General features: G+C 35.4%; 1 protein-coding gene across 6 annotated transcripts in view; it reads right to left on the minus strand.

The window, feature by feature from the left end:
* KIAA1109 (KIAA1109 ortholog) overlaps positions 1–20482 on the minus strand; it is a 219349-nt gene that overhangs the window by 71382 nt on the left and 127485 nt on the right. For all 6 annotated transcript variants that reach the window (XM_030815739.1, XM_030815740.1, XM_030815741.1 and 3 more), the window contains exons 49-54: positions 19689–19782; positions 18102–18152; positions 14146–14352; positions 12359–12597; positions 7362–7606; positions 4998–5103 (exon numbers count right to left, since the gene is read on the minus strand). In XM_030815739.1, the coding sequence (XP_030671599.1) occupies positions 4998–5103; positions 7362–7606; positions 12359–12597; positions 14146–14352; positions 18102–18152; positions 19689–19782 (942 nt within the window). The remainder of the gene's footprint in view (positions 1–4997; positions 5104–7361; positions 7607–12358; positions 12598–14145; positions 14353–18101; positions 18153–19688; positions 19783–20482) is intronic.

Genomic DNA, 20482 nt, shown 5'->3' on the forward strand with positions numbered 1-20482 from the left:
AAGAAGCAGTCTGGCTGCCCCTTGGTAGAGCAGGTGTGCTCCCCTGGGGGAAACGCCCCTCATCCAGACCACCAGGACTCTCCAGAGCCAGCAGGCTGAAAAGGCTAAGTCAGCTGAACTGCAGAGATGGCAGCGCCCCATCCCCCAGGGAGAGATCAGAGTTCTGTGAGTTCTGTATATATAACCCTGGTTGGAGTTGCTGAAATTCCTGCAGGGAGGCCCTGCCCAGTGAGGACGGATGGACCAGAGTCCCACTTAAAGAAGCAGTCTTGCCACAATCTGGCATAGCAGCCGTGCTGTCTTGTGGGGAACTCCCAGTCCGGACTGCCTGGACCCCTGGAGCAGGCAGGCTAGACCTGCTGACTTGAACTGCAGAGATGGCGGCTCTCCCAGGGGCCGTCTCAGGCAGTCTCCAGCCTTCTGTTGCTGGCCGGCTGGAATTCCAAGCCAGTGGTTCTTAACTTGTGAGTTGCCTTGGGAGTGGGGTCTGTAAAATGACACTGCTTGACTCCCTGGATTCAGCCTCCTTCCTAGGGGAATGCAGGGATGGATTTCCTGCTTTGCTGGAATTCCCAGGGCCGGAATATGCAAAACTCCTGTGTCTCTGTGCATGCCCGAGTGGCCGCTTCACCGAGACGCCACACAGCTCTGTGCTTCAGACCCAAGGGCCCGGTGGTAGGACTCACAGGGGGAATCTCCTGATCCACAGGTTGCAAAGATCTGTGGGAAAAACCTGGTTTCCCTGGGCAGGGTCACACAGTCACACATAGCCTTCTTTGCCTGGGGGTGGGGGCTCCCTGGCTTTTTGCTGCTCCTGGGTGGGCCATCACCTCACCCTGCTTTTTCTTGCCCTCCGTGGTGGAGCTGTCTGCCTAGTCTCTCCCAAAGCAAGAAACTGAATACGTCAGTTGAAAGTGCTGAATTCACTCACCATTTTCATTCCTCTGTGTAAGAGTCCTGGACTACAGCTGCTTCTAATTGACCATCTTGGCCCACCCTCCTACTTTTGTGTCAATCAAGTTTTATTTCACAGTATGGCATAAATATCTAAGTTTAAGTGCATCATATCCTGTATACTTGATTAAGCTATTAACTTGTTTAAATTATTTTGAAATTATAGTTAGCCTCATATTTTTCTGAAAAGTATTAGCATGAATTAAGAAATGTTATTAAGGAGTTTATTTCCTAAGACAGACTAGACTAAGTAAAAAACATCAGATTTTTTTTTTTGGGGATTAGCCTTTGGGGTATTAGTTCCTTGAGGTTTCTTTCCTACCCTCTTTAAGTTAGGTACCCCAATTTTCCTGTGTTTGAAGACCTCTCCTGATACCCATGATTTACTGAAGTGCATTCTCAGAGGTACCAAGAGGTCCTCCATTAGTTCTTTTAAATAACTTCGATGTGTCTCATTTGGACCTGTAGATTTATAGACAAGTTGGTTGGATAGGCTTATTGTTTCTCTAGTTATTCTCATAAACAGGCAAATATCTCATCAATTTCCATTTTCTTAATATTTATGCTTTTTAATTATCCTTTTCACTTGGTTAAAAGCAGATTCTTTTTCAATTTTCTACTTACTTACTTAAGTAAGTAGAGTGAAATCTTCATGTTATATTACCTAACAGTATACTTCCTTAACATACTATTTTCTTCTGACAGTCTGAATGTAAGCCTTTCACTTTTTCATATTCTCTTAAATCATTTTGCTAAACAAATACATGTTTTAACATATCTGAAATAATCTTAAATTTTTACATTGCTTAGCACACTTTCACCTTGAATATTGTAATACTAATACTCTAAATGTCTAGAGCTTTGTGAAGATTCACATCTGTCTAATTTTTCTTATACTCAAGTTGTTTTACAAAAAAAAAATGGCTTTGTGTCTGTTCATTTGATAATCCATCTCTGAAGATAAAACTGTTTGATGGGCTGGGCACAGTGGCTCATGCCTGTAATCCCAGCACTTTGGAAGGCCAAGGCAGGCAGATCACAAGGTCAAGAGATGGAGACCATCCTCGCCAACATGGTGAAACCCTGTCTCTACTAAAAATACAAAAATTAGCTGGGTGTGGTGGTGCGTGCCTGTAGTCCCAGCTACTTGGGAGGCTGAGGCAGGAGAATCGCCTGAACCCGGGAGGCAGAGGTTGCAGTGAGCTGAGATCGCACCACTGCACTCCAGCCTGGCAACAAAGTGAGACTCCATCTCAAAAAAAAAAAAAAAAAAAGCTGTTTGATGCATGAGCACACCTTAAAGGCCTATTTGTTTTGTGTTTGCCTATCACTACCTTGAATAGCTTTATCTAGTTTCAGAAAGAAAAGTTTAAAATTTAAAAGCAAAAGCTCAACCATTCACAAAACATACTGCACAATAATTTTAGCTTATGGAACCATAAGAGACGCTATTATATTATTTGCATTAATTCCATAGTATTTTATGTCTTTATCAACAAATATATACCTGGCCCAATTCTAAGATGGTAACCTCCTTATATGCTTCTAAGATGGCTGTACATGTACTTTTGATGTACATGGCTGTACATTAAAATAGTCTGTTCTGTTTACTTGATCAGTGCTTACTTACATCTTTCTGAAACCCAAGCATTCTTGAAAGTCCTTCGTGGACAAATAAGATAATCAATTTTTTAAAAAAGTATTTTCCTAACAAACTTGATGATTGTTATGAACATTAGTCTTCCTACATAATAGAAAATGTGCTAACACTAAATGTAACATGATGGAAAATCATGAAGAAGAATATAAGAAAAAACAAGGAAAATAACTGAAGATTATGAGAGAGGGAAGAAGCAATACAGAGATCAGAGTACTGAGAAATTTGAGCTACAGGGGTTCAAACTATTCCCTCTCAATATTCTGTTATGTTCTTTGGCCTTGACAGAATAAGTGAATGCCTATGTGCCATCAGGCCCTGTGGCCAGCTAAATCATATGTGATTTACACGTTAGCTATTTTCTCAAGGTTCATGGCTGCCACTAAAGTCAGAAAGAAATGGTTCAAGGAGCAGACCTAGCCACTCCTTTGTCACTATCATCTGATTCTCTCACAGTAAACAGCAAGTCTTCATGGTTAGAAATATTAATTTCCAGTCCTCTTTGTCCATCTTATTCTTCATAGACCTTGGGATATACTTTAATCTCCTGACTACAATCTAAAGGTTAAGAAAAGCCTTTCTCTTTAATCAAAACTACCTTAAGAGAGGCTTACCCTGACAGTCTGATACTAGGAACTCTACAACACTTGTTTTTTTACCATAAGAAATACAAGATTAGTTCATGTAAGAGTCTATTTATTTTTTAATTATATATAATACATAATATATATTATATAGTATGTTATATAATATATATATTATATATGTGTGTGCATATATATATATATATTTTTGAGACGGAATCTCACTCTGTTGCCCAGGCTGGAGTGCAGTGGCGCCATCTCAGCTCACTGCAAGCTCTGCCTCCCAGGTTCATGCCATTCTCCTGCCTCAGCCACCCGAGTAGCTGGGACTACAGGCGCCCGCCACCACGCCAGGCTATTTTTTTGTATTTTTAATACAGACGGGGTTTCACCGTGTTAGCCAGGATGGTCTTGATCTCCTGACCTAATGATCCGCCTGCCTCGGCCTCCCAAAGTGCTGGGATTACAGGCGTGAGCCACCATGCCTGGCTTATATTTTTTCAGTAATAAAACCATCTTGAAAATATTCTTTAGAACTCATAAGTTTACCAGCTTGATATATTCTTAACGACTTTCCTATAATAAAAGATGTCATAATGTGATTTTTACCAGGTAAATGGGACACACCAAAACTTGTGTATGTTTCCCAAGTTAAGGCTTCTTCAGTGGCAGAAAGGAATTTTACTATATATTTATTTCTTCCTTAATGATTTCTAGTCAACCATTTTCAGAAAAACTCTATGGCTACCAATGATCTGATCTTTTAAGACCTAACTTGTAAAATTCTACAGCTCTGCAGGGCTTTCTCAATACGATCATTAAGTGGCTTCCTGACCTCAGATGCAACCAGAACCAGCCCAGGAGAATCAAGGAAACCGGTTGCTCACACAGCTGCTACATAATGTAGTTCCTTCATCCAAGGAGCACTGTCCTCCTTTAGACCCTTATCAAATACTGGTACATATGCTCTGCCTGCATCCTCTCTACCTCTCCTTTCTTGCCAAATCAGGCTTCATTCTTAAGTTTTGGGATACAACTTTTTCTGAGAAGCCTTTTCTGATCCTTTAGACTAGATTAGTTTCTCCTATGTCACAGACTTATAGCACCCTGTTCTTGTCATTCAAAGAACTCATCAAAATTGTAATTGAATACCTAGATACTTCATAAATTTGTTAAATGAATGAATTAATCCATGAGCATAAAGGAAACTCCTTTTGATGCCAATTTATGGATGTGGCTTAAATATTCTTTTAACATGATAACATTCATACTAAAAATACCAGCATTAAGAACTGTTATACAGAGTCAACTTTTCACCCTAATTCCCTAATACTTTAGCTTGTGAAAAATGTAGAGCAATGACTAAGCTCAACTGTAAGCTATTCTTGAGGAACAGGAAAAATATAATGAGGGTTTCTACAGACAATTTACCATGCTGCCAGCATATAGCCATCATCTGGTATAGATAAAAGGTTGAAATCTTAGTAGTTATCTAAATGTTCCCAAATGAGTATGATTAATTTGGTTAATAGACATACTGTAAGCTTTTCTTTTTTGAGGGTGAAACATAAAGGAGCTTTCTGAAGTTTATGAATCTTAAATGTGTATATTATACATGACAAAAATGATAAGCAAACACTGTAGGTGGAAAAGCCATAAAAGGAATGCACAGTTTCTTAGGAGTTATTTGACAATTATATCCAAATGCTGGATCAATACTTATACCACAGACATATGGGACATCACACGGTCAATGAGAATAAAAACCTACACCTATACTATAAGGTACTAGATCATCTTACCAGAAACTTTTTGTATTACTTCATTAACTTCCTTCATGAACACTTTCTGTACAAATACCAAGTGGTTTAGAAGATCAGTTGTAAGATTATGTTCAAAGGAACCAACCTGCCAGACAAAATCATATTAGATTAACACTGATTACATTAGCTTTACACTTTTTTCTTACATAAATCACCCTAAACTGAGGAAAAAGAGATAATTATCTCCATATGATTTGAAATCCATATATTGAAGAAAAGTTAAAAATATTCAGCGTTCCTAATACGTTACTGGCCAGACACTATTATAGTACACTCCCAAAATGTTTTTTTTTTGTTTTTTAATAACAGTAGTTAATAAGGTATGAGAAGTCTGGGGAGCAAATCAAAGTTATATATTTAACATGCTAATTTTGAAATTAAATTTTCTCCTAGAGTAAAATTTACTTTTAATGATCATTTTAATGGCCACTTTTGTGGTCTTAGAATCATAGGCGAGTTAAGTAAAAATAGATTTATTTATTTATTTATTTAGAGACGGAGTCTTGCTCTGTCACCCAGGCTGGAGTGCAGTGGTGCAATCTTGGCTCACTGTAACCTCTGCCTCCTGGGTCCAAGCGATTCTCCTGCCTCAGCCTCCTGAGTAGCTGGGACTACGGGCACCCACCACTATAAGAGGCTTTCAACATGTTGGCCAGGCTGGTCTCAAACTCCTGGCCTCAAGCGATCTGCCTGCTTTGGCCTCCCAAAGTGCTGCGATTACAGGTGTGAGCCACTATGTCCAGCCAAAAATAGATTTATTTAATCAAATATATATTTAATGACTGTCTATGTACCATGCTAGGTGCTAAGGATGCAGCTATGAATAAAAACCAACAAAATTCTGGGTCTCAGGCTTACATTTGAGTGAATTAGCAAATCATCAGAGATATCCAGTTAAGGTTTAATATAATTTGTGTCCTATGACTAGTATAAAGTATTAAATTTCTGGCAAATTAGTTAATAAACTAATTAGTTAATAAACCAATATGCCAGAAACTACTTTCAGGTATGTTTATTTCAGGCCATAGTAAAATAGGCAACTCTAAGAGGGATGCAATTTTAGAGTCTTTGAAATGGTTGAAATTAAATACATTTTTTACTAAATTTGGGATTGTGCTCTGCCTCGTTACAAACTTATACCTTTCTAATATCTAGTATTAGCAAGGAATTATATAGTACACTGTATTCATGTATTTTCTTTTAAATGGAACATTAATAATAGTATTGCTAAACTAGAGCTTGGGGCTTTTAGTTTTCAGAGTAGAAAGTACAAGTGGGATACACTTTAAAATATTTTCAGTAAATCTTTGACTTGTTACAATTTGAACACTATTTTTCTGTACACTTGTTTTTCATATACAGAAATCTCAACTCTTAGAGAGGTTCCAGGACAAGCAGGACCTAAGAAGGTAAATCGGACTTAAAGAAGGTAAATCCCCCGTAGTTATATTTCTATCAGAGAACTCAAAGAGCATTCTTATAGATGCTTCAGGTTCTGGAGAACAAAATTTATAAAACAAATAGCACATTGCTTTTTCATAAAGTTACAACTGTTTTTGACAAACTGACAAGGTGAGCTGAGACACAGCACAGTGTGTCTGGAGGCAGGCCACTGAGGCATGGCTCCTGCCTCTCTCTGTTGATAGCTAGGTCTCGAGACTTAAGGAAAGGTGTTTACTTCTCCACTTCAAGTTTATATCAAATTAGGAAAATAACAGATGACCTGCTTACCACAAATCAAATGAAAAATATGTCCAAATGCTTTTTAAACTTTTGACAGCTATACAAATATAAAGTGAAAAAATTATGATGGAATTAGATATGCTACTTTCAACTTAACCTTAGTAAAGAAATTAATCTGTAAGTCTAATTTATCTTTCAATATGACCTTTAGATTATCTTAATAATTATGTAAACCTGTACGAATTTGTTACCTTGCTAAGGCTTAGTCTGCTCACTTACAAAATGAGAACAAATATTTCTACCTCATAGGACTTACTTAAGCACTGCAGAAGTCAATGCGTGTAAAGCACATAATGAATGTTAGCTGCGATTTGCTTTTAATATAATCATTTGAACGATGAAAACATTGCAGAGATGGAATATATAACTAACACATATTTTTAAAAGCATGTGTAAATAAAACTACAGGGTAGTCAGACTACAGACACAAAAACACACATACACCCCCCCACACACACTTGATTTGGTATAGAATTCTTCTGTGAAAACAAATGATTTTAAGACTTTACCTTAAAAGTTTGGATTACTACATATTTTGGTACATATAAATCTTGAAGACTCCTAACTTTGAAGAATAAGAAAATTTTAAAGTAAACTTACTTCTGCCACACAACGTAGATAATTTCCCTGTAAATAGTAACCTTGTTTAGAAGGCAGTTCATCTATACTCCACACCTGATCCGAATAACTATCATGTTCTTCCATTATGTATTTCCCTGACATGGTAACAGGAGGAAGGTTAAGACTGGCAGAAGGAGGAATGGTTGACATATCTGTGGCAGAAACTTTTGAAGTAAAACGCAATCTGTGATTTGGCAGTTCAAATGTAAATCTTGTCTGTGCACCTGTAAGAAATGAGAAAAGTTATTGTTCGTGCTAGTGTTCATTCACTCATTCATTCCTTTTTCCAAAAAGCGTATCTAAGAAAAATGCATGGATATTCCCAAACCTATCTTGAAACATATGAAAGGATATTTTAAAACTGCTTATAAAATATTCCCTATCTTTAAATATGCAAGTCAATCAGCAAGTATTATTAAGCCAGTATTATTAAGCAAGCATTATTTATTAAGACTGGCAGTGTGTTAGGCACTAGAAAAACACTTATGTTCTTTATTTCATAGAAGGTAGAACAGAAATAAAGTGCCCTTATTATAGAAGAATTGTAACAAGAAAATTAATCAAGTTAAAAAAAAATTCCCCAGTCCACACAGTGCTTTATTCACAGAGAATAGTAGGTAGTTAACAATAAGACATATTTGTCTACTGATCCTGATTCAGTGTGGAAGTAGCTAAAATTGCCAAATCAATTAAATTGTACTCCCTGAAACATTCATAAAGTATAAAGTTATACAAACATATGTCTCTTTGACTTTCATAATTATTCATGGGACCATATATCAAATAAGGATACGTTATGAATTTTAGTTTACTATTGACCTTAAACACTTAAATCAATAATCTAGCACATAATTGTTCAAACAAATATAAATATACCAGCTTTACTATTATTCAGTCCATATTTCTCCAACTGTTTATAAGGGCATGAGGAGAAGCCTTATTAAAATCAAGATCTGTTATTGCCCTTTACACATGTAATGTACATACACATGCTCCTTTCAAACCAACAAAATCTACTGATATTCTTCTGTACGTTACCAATTCTCTCCACTCAAATATCATCAAATTGCCTATTTAGCCTACGTATATAATTTATTATATATCCCTACTGCTCTCAACTGAGCCAGAAATAATTCTCTTTTTTTCAAAATACTAATCAAGGGTCATCTCCTATATGTCACATTCACTACATTCATTAACTAATGTTTGCACCTGGAATGAGTTAGCCAAAAACAGAAAGATGCTCACTCACCAACTGGGGCATCTGTGAATGGCCAGATGAGTCACGACTGCCCTGATTTCCTCTCACTACTCCAACCAAGAGACTCCTTGACTATCATTTACAAGCTGCAAGGGGTGGGGACTGTCTACCACTGTCGCTACCACCACTACTATTGCTAGCATACCACCAAATAAAAACACCAAGATTGAAATAAAAACACCAAGACTGAAATAATCCTAGGCCTCAGTTACTGAGTCATCCCTTATTACTAGTATAGTCATTCTTTTACTGTTTTTATCCCTTTCCTTCAATTTCAATAAGAATTTTGGGTACTTATCTCTCTGGATATTTAACAATATGTTTACTCTAGGATCCTAAACTGGCTATGTGGCTTTTGACTTGCTGCTTCTGTGGACCCTTGTATTTCATGGGTGCCCTGAATAAATGACCAAATGTGTGTAACTTATTGTCAGCCCTGGACTCTAATATCTGAAGGCCCAAGACTTCTGACTCTGCCAAATCTGGAAATTTACTTTAAAATGCTTCTCTTTCTGGTAATAGAAAGGTCTAAATGTTCAGCAAAATTACTCTTAATAAAGAAAGCCTAAAATGCTAGAGATGGGAGTACACATATACAGTAATCTCCCTTTATTTGGGGAAGATCCCCAGTGGATGCCTGAAACCATAGATAGTATCAAACCATATATATGTCTTTTCCTATACATACACTCCTATGATAAAGTTTAATTTATAAATCGGGCATAACAAGAGATTAACAACAACAATAACAAAATAGAACAGTTATACTGTAACAAAAGTTCTGTAAATATCTTTGTAAATATGGTCTCTCTCAAAATATCTTATTGTATGTAATATTTTTGGACTACAGTTGACCATAGGTAACTGAAACATGAAGAGACAAAACACATGAATAAGCAGGGACTACTGTATACACACACTTATAAAAATATGTACATGTCTGCATATATATGTATATATTTTTAAATTATGTTAACAGAATAAAAGAGACAATACATTTTCATTTCATTAGATACAGAACAAAGTATCTGATTACATTTACCAATAATTCTTCATAGAAACTCTTAAGCACAGTGGGAAAATAAGTACATTTTCTTAACCTGATAGCAGAAACCTACAGCAGACATCAGACTTATTCATGTAATGTTGATTCCTTTAAGAAAATGGGACAAGGCAAGCACAATAAGGCAAGAAAAAGAAATAAAAGTTGGAAAGAAACAAAAGTATCATTATTTGCTGTTTAAACAGTATGACTGTCTATAGATAAAACTCCTAAGAATCTACAACTTATTGGTAATAAGTTTAATGTGGTTGCTGAGTATCAGATTAACATAAACGCATCAAGCACGCTTGTACAGACTACCAACAGTTTAGAAAAATGCCATTTTATAAAAGATAACATTTGTAATAGCTACAACACCACAAGATACCTAGATATCTAAATAAATAAATACATCTTGTAAAAGATGCACAAAAACTTTTAAGTAGAAAAATTTTAAACTTTATACAAAAACATTAAAGAAGACCTAAACAACAGAGAAATAAGACTTACTCAGGAATAGGAAGGTTGAATATTGTTTAGTTGTCATTTCTCCCCAAATAAATCTATAGATTCAATTAAGTTCCTACAAAAATCTAAACAGGCTTTTTCAGGGAACTTAAACTGATTCTAAAATGTTTATGAGGCCAGGCATGGTGGCTGATGCCTGTAATACCAGCATTTTGGGAGACCAAGGCAGGTGGATCGCTTGAGGCCAGGAGGTCGACACCAGCCTAGGCAACACAGTGAAATCCCACCATCTCTATAAAAAATTTTAAAATTAGCCAGGTGTGGTGGTGCATGCCTATAGTCCTGGCTACTCACAGGGCTGAGACTGGAGGATCACTTGAGGAGGTCAAGGCTGCAGAGAGCTGTGATCATGCCACTGCCCTCCAGCCTGGGCAACAAAATGAGACCCTTTCTCAAAAAATAAAAATAAAAATAAAAATAAACAACATATATGAAAGAGCAAAGGATCAAAAATAGCTAGGACAATTCCTGAAAAAGAAAAAGTCAGGCAGCAACATGATACTGGTACAATGAGATCAATGAAGCAGAATAGAAAACTCAGAAATAGACTCCCACATTAAAAATAACACTTAAGATGTGACTAATTTTTGGATTATATGCCACTGAAAAAAAAGAATAAATTAATCAATAAGTGATGCTGAGATCATTGGTTATATACAATGATCACTAGTTATATACTACCCCATGCCAAATCTAAGAACAATAATAATTGATTTAGATTAAAAACTTAAATATGAATAGCAAAACTCAAAACATTCAAGAAAAAATGTAACAGAATATCTTTATTATCCTAGGAAGAGAAGCATTTCTTCAGGACATAAAAATACACATCATACAGGAAAAATAACGGTAAATTCAATTACATTAAAATGAAGAATGTCTGCTGATCAAAAGAAAAAGTTAAATGATAAGCCTCCAGCTAGGTGACAACATATAAACATATGATATCAAAGAGTTAATATATAGAATTTATGAAGAATTATTGCGAATCAAGAAAAATACAAATGACTTAATGGTAAAATGAGCAAAAAAAAGAACCATCAACTGGCATTTTATATATATAAACATGTAAGGAGCTCTTAGTCAAATAAAAAAATTCCTAGTTAAAAAATGTGAGATTCCATATAAATAAAGTTCAAAACAGCTAAAAGCAAACTTCAAGTCATTTATGAGTATATACATATATGGTAAAACTATATGGGAAAGCAAAAGAATGGGTAAGACAAAATTCATGATAGTAGTAATTCCATGAAAAGTGAAGACTGCCATTTTTTTTTTGAGATGAAGTCTCACTCTGTCGCCAAGGCTGGAGTGCAGTGGCACACTCTCAGCTCACTGCAACCTCCGCCTCCCAGATTCAAGCGATTCTCCTACCTCAGCTTCCTGAGTAGCTGGGATTACAGGTGTCTGCCACCATGCCCAGCTAATTTTTGTATTTTTAACAGAGATGGGGTTTTGCTATGTTTTCCAGGCTGGTCTTGAAGTCCTGACCTCAGGTGATCCACTCGCCTCAGCCTCCCAAAGTACTGGGATTACAGGTGTGAGCCACCGTGCCCGGCCAAAGAAGGCTTCAAAGTATTGGTAATGTGCCAATTCTTAGGCTATACTGTGGGTTGGTGAGTTCACAGTACTTAATTATTCTTTAAAATGTGTACATGCATAATTTACATGCTTTGTATACATGATAAATTTCATAAATATTAAAAGCAAGGAATTTTGAGATAGGATATATTAATATAAGGGTCACAAAACCATACAGAATTAGCTGTTTTGAAGAAATCAAATGACCCCTGATTTGAACTAAATGAACCCAACGTGAAAATAAACCAAGTTATTCAGTCTATTAAAAACTTAATAGATGTAGAAATAGGTTAATTTATTCAACTTAAGTTTAAATTGGAGAAATGGCCTCCATAGTTGAATAATTTTATGGAATTCAAAAGAGTTCATTCTGGCCATTCAAGGTATTGGGGTGGGGGATTGATATTTTTACTTAACTAGAGAACATCATTAATGAACTTTAAATGTTATAATCAAAATTACTTATAATATCTATAAAACCAAATTTACCTTTTTATCAAAATATTACTAATTTCTCAAACAAATCATAAATTTTAAGAGAGTGAATTCAGAATTCAATATTACCTGTCATTCCATGACTTCTCATTCTTCCCATCTTGTATTCTGCTTTCAGAGATGGTAAAAGTGCTGCTCCAATGGCTATACCATCTAACATGGCACTGAATTTAAGAACAATAGGCTTCTTTTCTAAGCCTTCTGGTAGCTGAGGAAATTCATTTGTTTCAACAGGAGTTTGATTAACGCTTGTTGGGGTTTTTTCAGAAGGTAGTGGGGTTGCAATATCTTCTTTTACGGGCTGTGGGCTAGAAAGCAAAAAAAAAATAATTAAAAAATAAACACAGGACGTACCATTTTATTGTAGAAAATCATTGGATTTCTCAGTGAAAAATAGCAAATATATACGGTGAATAGATGTTTTCTTTCCAATATCAGATCACATTCAGACTTTCTAAAACAACTGTTGAACAATGATGATATGGAAAAGTAGACAAGAAAAAGTAATAACAATATAAGACTCCTAGAATGTTATACTGCCAAGATGATTCTTATCATTATTACGAAACTGGGATTTAAACTCAGATTTGTCTGATTCCAAATTCTATGACTTAACCATTACACACTACTACTGATATTATTGCCACTACTACTACCACTGTTAAGAATGACAACACCAACCCCAACAATAACAATAATAATAACAATTTGAGTGCCAGGTACTGTTCTTAGTGCATTGTGTGCTTTGTCTCATTCATCTCACTTTAAGTAGGTACTATTGTCTCCACGTTGCAAATGAGGAAGCATAGCTAGAGTGCTGAAACTAGGATTTGAACCCAATCAGTCTGACTCCAGGGTCTGATTTTTCAACTACTACACTCTACTGATACTATAGTAAGGAAAAGCTCCTTGGAGCATTTTAAAACTAAAATTTAAGTATACACTCTGGATTCCATATTTCTGTTCAGAGGAAAAACATTTAAATTTTTACTATTTAGTCAACTTCAGCCATGATTAAACATTACATCAAAATTAAAGATTTAGATAGAACAATTGGAAAAATCAGCTTCGAGACACCTTCAAAAGACACACTAATGTTTTCCCACTTATAGGATGTGGGAAATAAAACGTAAGACAAGTTTTTAACCTTTTACATGTATTTTTTTTTTTTTTTTAGATGGAATTTCGCTCTTGTTGCCCAGGCTGGAGTGCAATGGTGCGATCTTGGCTCACTGCAACCTCTGCCTCCCGGGTTCAAGCGATTCTCCTGACTCAGCTTCCCAAGTAGTTGGGATTACAGATGCCTGCCACCATGTATTTTTATTAGTTATAGTTTTTGGAGACCAGGAATAAGGCTCAGCAGTGAAGATGCATGAACAAAGGCTATAGACATAGGGAATAAAGGTTAATGCTCAAATTTACTGCCCTTTAAAACATTTATGTGGCATGGTCAAATGCTGCCTTGGGACATAAATGACTACTACTGTACTTTCTTAAACCAGTGCAGTCATAAATTTCCAATGAATTCAAAGTAAACAAGGATTGACATGGTCCTGGAATTCATCAATTTGCTTTTTATTAGTACCTCTTACAATACCCACAAATCTCTAGGATCTCTTAAGCTTTGTTTATGCAATATGGAACACTGACAATTGCATTGATGACACTGTACTTTAATGCTATCAAAAGTCATTCTCACATGATCACGATTGGCTACTCTCCTCTTGCTCCACTGTCCATAATGGTCGATACTTAGAAGTAACCCTTCATCTCCCTCCAAACTTTTGTTAATGCAGCAAAGAATACCCTGAGGTAGTATATGGAATCACAGAATGTAAACAAATAAAATAACTTACGCTGTAGAAGGTTGTCTGATTAGGTCTGAGATTTGTTTAGATAGTTGGTGAGAACTTCGAACCATCATGCTATGTAAGGTGGCAGGGTGCTGAGGAATGTTGATGCTGATAGCTCCTACTTTGAACACAGCAGCATTGTTTGTCTTCAGCCCTCTCTGGGCACTGTAGAGGGCTTGGGACTTGGCAATACTACATTTCACTACAGTTCTATCAATAGAGAAAGAAGACTTAAAATACAGCCAACAGCCCAGTAAAGAGAAATTTTGAAAAAATATTGAGAGCAAGAAAAATACTTATAAATTTGAGAGGTCTTCAAAAAGTTCATGGAAAATGTGTATTATAAAAAAACCACATGTAGATTTCAGAATTATTCTGCACCAAAATAAACTCATATTCATTTGTTAAAACGTGTGAACAGGATCTTCTTTAAAGTACCAAGAAGGATAAGACATCAGTTTGACAGAGCCCCCATCAAAACAACATGAATTCTGCTAAAATTGAAGCAAGAACAAGCATCAAGTTTATGGTGAAGTTTGGGCGAATTATAGCGAAATCATTGATGCTTTATAAAAAGCCTTTGGGGATAATATCCCAAAGCAATCAGCAGTTTACAAATGGATAACTCAAGAAGGGACAAGACAATGTTGATGAAGCCCACAGTGGCAAACCAAGTATCAATTTGCAAGGAAAAATTTTATCTTCTTTCTGCCTAACTGAAGAGGACCAACAATTAACAGCACAAACAACAGCCAACACCATAGACAACTTCAATTGATTCAGCTTACACAATTCTGACTAAAAAATCAAAGTTAAGCAAACTTTTCCACTCGATGGGTGCCAAAACCATTGCTCCCAAATCAACTCCAAACAAAGGCAGAGCTTTCAATGGAAATTTTAAACAAGTGAGATCAAGATCCTGAAGCATTTCTTCAAAGAATTGTAATGGGAGATTAAACATGGCTTTACCAGTACAATACTAAAACTAAGTACAATCAAAGCAATGGCTACAAAGAAGTGGAAGTGGTCTAGTCACATCAAAAGTAGACCAGTCATGGCTGGGCATGGTGGCTCACACCTGTAATCCCAACACTTTGAGAAAGTGAGGTGAGCAGATCACTTGAGCTCAGGAGTTTGAAATCAGCCTGGGCAACATGGAAAAAACCCATCTCTAGAAAAAATACAAAAATTAGCTGGATGTAGTTGCACATACCTGCAGTCCCTGCTACTTGGGAGGATGAGGTGGGAGGATTGCTTGAACCCAGGAGACAGAGATTGCAGTGAGCTGAGATTGCACCACTGCACTCCAGCATGGGGAGCAGATAAAAGTGGACCAGTCAAAAGCAAAGGTCATGGCAACAGTGTTTTGGGATGCTCAAGGCATTTTGCTTGTTGACTTTCTTGAGGGCCAAAGAATGATAATATCTGCTTATTAAGAGAGTGATTTCAGAAAGGTAGCCCTAGCTTTACTAGAAAAATGCTTGGGAAAGCTTTACCACACAACAACAACAATGCTCTCGCTCATTCCTCTTGTCAAACAAGAGCAATTCTGTTAAGAGTTTTGATGCGATATCAGTAGGCATCCATTTCACGGTCTTAATTTGGCTCCTTCTGACTTTTTTTGTTTCCTAATTTCAAAAAAAAATAAAAAATTAAAGGGTGCCCATTTCTCTTCAGTTAATAACGTAAAAAAGACTGCATTGTCATGGGACCCTCCGTTCATTAGCAAAGGAATAAATGGATGGTATCACTGATGAGAAAAGTGTCTTGAACTTGATGGAGCTTATGTTGGGAAATAAAGTTTATATTTTTTTATATCTAATTCCATTTTCCACAGTTTGTGAAGCCCCTCGTAACTGAATGAACTAAAACGACTTAAAAATTTTCATGTGTTTATACACTGAAGAAACAATGTTATCTAAAAATATTAATATATTTATTTTATGCTATTTGCACTGAATAGTGTTTAATTTCTTTAATAGGAAGAATCTATAGAAGAAAATAAGTATATTCTCACATGTAAGTAAAAACATGAACAAGACGTATTATATTACATACACAGACACACAACATTCCACTTTTTATTTTACCCCCATTCAGAACTCTTTTCTTCTCCACCTTATTTTAGAGATCTGTACAACCACTATACAGACACTAAATATGAAAAGAAAAAAATATTCACTATACTTCTTAAAATCTAATTAGGGAGTCAAAGAAATTAGAATAACAATCATCCACTATGTTACAAGAAATTGATAGGAAGGAGGAAGTGTAACTTGCATTTTCTGCTTTTCATTTTCAGTGAGTGGTAAACAAATGATAAAAGTCTGATTCATAATCAGACTTACTTTTAGTTAAGAATTGGTATCCTTTAATTACTAGTACAGATATAAAGCAAAGACATGATCTTTCTTGATTTCTTTTGCTCTTTCCAATGCCTAGAACAGTTCCTGGGAGATTAAAACAGACACTTGCCAAATATTTGTGAAATGAAAGAGCAGAAAGAAGTAAAGCAAAAGAATGACTTCTACCACTACACCTGTGGAATTCCACAGATAGGATATGATAGGACATTTACGTAGAAGCCATAATGAAGTAGTGTTTGACACATACACACACCCTCACATACATTATTTGTTTTTTTAAAGATGGGGTCTTGTTGTTGCTCAGGCTGGAGTGCAGTGACACCATCATAGCTCACCACAGCCTGGACCTCTTGGGCTCAAGTGATCCCCCCAACTCAGTCTCTCAAGTGGCTGGGACTACAGAGGCGTGCCACCATGCCTAGCTAATTTGTTTTTAAATTTTTTGTAGAGACAGGGTCTCATTATGTTGCTCAGGCTCGTCTCAAACTCCTGGCCTCAAGCAATCCTCCCACCTTGGCTCCAATAACTTCTAATATAAATGTGATCCTTCAAATGGGCAAATGATTCTTGACAATCACTAAATTTGGCAAAATACACAAAATACATATTTCATATTAATTACAGGCCAGTTTACATACATTAATCTCTGCTGGGCTGCAGAAAATTTGCCAATTATTTGTAGTCTCAAAGATATGAAGAACCAGTTCATCACATTTAACTTTTATTAGGATCAAAGCCTAACAGGAGCTCTATCAGAGGTCTTGATCGTTTATAAACAGTAAGATCTAGGTATTATATAAAATTCAAAACCAATTACTAGAGAAATACACTTTTTTCTTCCACAAGACACTATTTCTCGGAGATGATCACCGGAGGGTGGAGGCAGTAGTTTATGGAATTGGCCTAGTCAGCATGAAGGTAGGCTCTGAAATGCTGACTACTTACTGAATTTTGAATCATTTCTAACATTATAATAATTAAAACCATTGTTTAACACCAATATTTCAAGTTCAGTTTCAACATAAGCCACAATACACCCAGATGGTGCAGACATGCAAATGGCTCTCTAGATGTGACTAGCATTCATCTATTGAATGAAACTAAACACACATTTACATATAGTAAAGGCCATTAAAATCTATTAACAGAGCAGTCAACTCTCCCCATCTTAAATACAGAATTATAAGGCTGAGATGTGCAGATGTTTTATTAGTGTTTTAATAATTATTTCTACAGTTAGTGAAAACTCTTTCTTGCAAAGTGAATTTTTTAAGCTTCCATTATCATATCAAAAATTAAGTACTTTGATCATAGAAATTGTAATAGTAACACATCTGAAAAGGCACAAGCAACACACAACTACAGTGTTACAACTTGTCAACGACAGACAAGGTATGAATTACCAAAAAAGCAGCCCTTACCTGTGTTTTCCTTGATTACCAGTAAGCTTTAATCTATTATATAAAAGGGCCTATACTACAGCTACAAAACAATAGCTAAATAATTCACAGCCATGAAAAACATTTAAATATTTTAAAAACTATTCAATACTACAGTAATCACAAAGCCGTGAAAAAGAATAATATGACATACAGAAACTCTTGTTTGGCTGTACTTGTAGGAGATGTAGGAAAATCCTCCAGTCTACAGATGAAGAGTCAAGAGAAAGCAGGAAAACAAAAAGGAGGCAAATAAACATTCATGCACAAATTAGTTACAATATGACCAATCATCTGGAAAGCTTTTCTAATTTCCCACTCTTAAAATGTTCCTTTAAAGTACCATTTGAACTATTTTTTTCCATTCCATTTCCTTTTCATTGCAATTGAAAATGAAATACCAAAGAATACACTACGAGTTTGGCAGTAACTAATAAATAACTTTTATTTTTCAAATAAAACAGTTAAGGGGTCTTTACTTGGGGAAAAAAAGAGCAAGAAATATCAGCTATATAATACTTTATCAAAAATCTGTTCTATAAACATTATGTTTTGCAAGGTTAAAGACTATTGGAAGCCCTTCTCTTAAGAGATAACAAATAATGAAGAGAAGAGATCCAGGAGGATAGAGTAAATAAAACTCATGGGACACCTAAAGAAATTTAGTTTACTTTCTGAAGGTAACGTACCCATGGTACTTCAAATTTAGAGTAAATGAAGGAATCATGGAATCCATGGTCTATGACTTCCAGTAGAAGCATCATAAGGTGGAAAGCGTATAGATTCAGGCATCTCTTCTTACTGACTATATTAAGTATTTTAGGCACTATGTTGATCTTTCTGAACCTCAATTTATTGTTCTGTAAAGGTGGATAAGACCACCCCAGTTCCCAAAATTGCAGTGAGGATTAAATACAATAATCTAGGTGAGGCTCCTGGCCCACAGTAGGCACTTAATAATATTATAATTAATACATAATAATAACCCCTTCTCCTATATTGAATGAACAAAAAAAGATCTCATCTCTTACAACCACCGGAATTTCCTGCCTTTCTTGAAAAGACTTCTTAGGAAATGTGATCTGAATAGTAGGCAGCTATTATGAAATATACAGTCTTTAGTTCTACACTTATAGGCCCAAACCGAACCTCAGACAGTCTCCAGGAAGTCTTGAGAATGGGCCCTGTCTGAGGTTGCTGATTTTAGCCAAAACTCATTGGAGAAAGCTATGGCCCATTAATAAACATCCATTTCAGGAAATATTCCCCAAGGTAGCTATCACATTATTCAGATTTTTAAAATATTATTAGAGCTGTAACATATCATACTTCTTAGTCAATCTAGGACTAATACTTAATTTTTATAATGCTGAACCAAATCCTCTATTTAGTCATGTTGGATGTGTTACAGGATAACAGTAGCACAACATTAACTAGTCATAATATTAAGAAAGAGCAAATTCTGAAAATCTGACCTAAATTATCAAAGGCTGTTTCGTAGTTAACATGAAACTGCTCTGCTGAATGGAAGTTAGGAATGAAGGTATATACCACCAATTTTAGAAAGACAAAAAGTATTTTTCTAAAATATTTTATTTGGTGATATTCTTAATGACAGAATTCCCAGTATCTGGGAACTGATATTATATATACAAACCTCAAAATTCAGCATGTTTATCCAAAGAATTTCCAGTTTTGTCTAAAACTATAAGTGTAAGAAAATAAAAACTGACATACTTACTGTATATTTGGTGTAATCCCTTCAAGCAGCACAATATTAACCCCACCAATATGAGCGGTAGCACAAGTCTCAGTCATCTTTTGATGTAAAACATCTTAAATATGAGAAAAAAATATTTATTTGAATTCTGGATATAAGATACTTGCATTTCATATTAAAATTACATTTTATTCATAATACATTCAGTAGCAAAAGATGATTTTAAAGTTATGGTAAATTTTGTTCAACTATTTCAGAGCTACTTTTTAAAAAATTTCCTTCGTTTTTCATTTCTCTGCATTTAATACACACATACATATTAAATGTCAAAATTGCAATAATGCAAAATATACACTTCAATATGCCATTCCTGCATTAGTCTACTGGCATTACATAGCCTAATGGCATTTTATATTTCAGAAATAATACTTACTGCAGAAAAGTTGGAAAATTTTAAAAAATAGGAAAAAGAAACCATATAAACCAGCGCTCTTGGTCCATATAATTCCTGTGACTTTAATGGAGGGTATAAATATTCTAATTACTTAAAAAAATGAAATCACATAAACAATTTTGCCTACTTTTTTCATTTAGCATTATTGTTCGTATTAATAAATTCTGCAGTATAATTTTAATGGGTAAATTGTAAACTGGCATATGTTTGTTTATAAAAATAACCAATTCTTTAATGCCAGACACTTGGCTGCCTCTTTGTACAGATATCTTTTCACACAATTCTGATCATTTCTTATACCTAGGTTTGCAGACCTCAAATTGCTGAGTCAAAAGATAAATGTACTCTAAAGACTACTGAT

The sequence above is a fragment of the Nomascus leucogenys genome, chromosome 7b, assembly GCF_006542625.1.
Source record: "Nomascus leucogenys isolate Asia chromosome 7b, Asia_NLE_v1, whole genome shotgun sequence".
NCBI lineage: Eukaryota > Metazoa > Chordata > Mammalia > Primates > Hylobatidae > Nomascus > Nomascus leucogenys.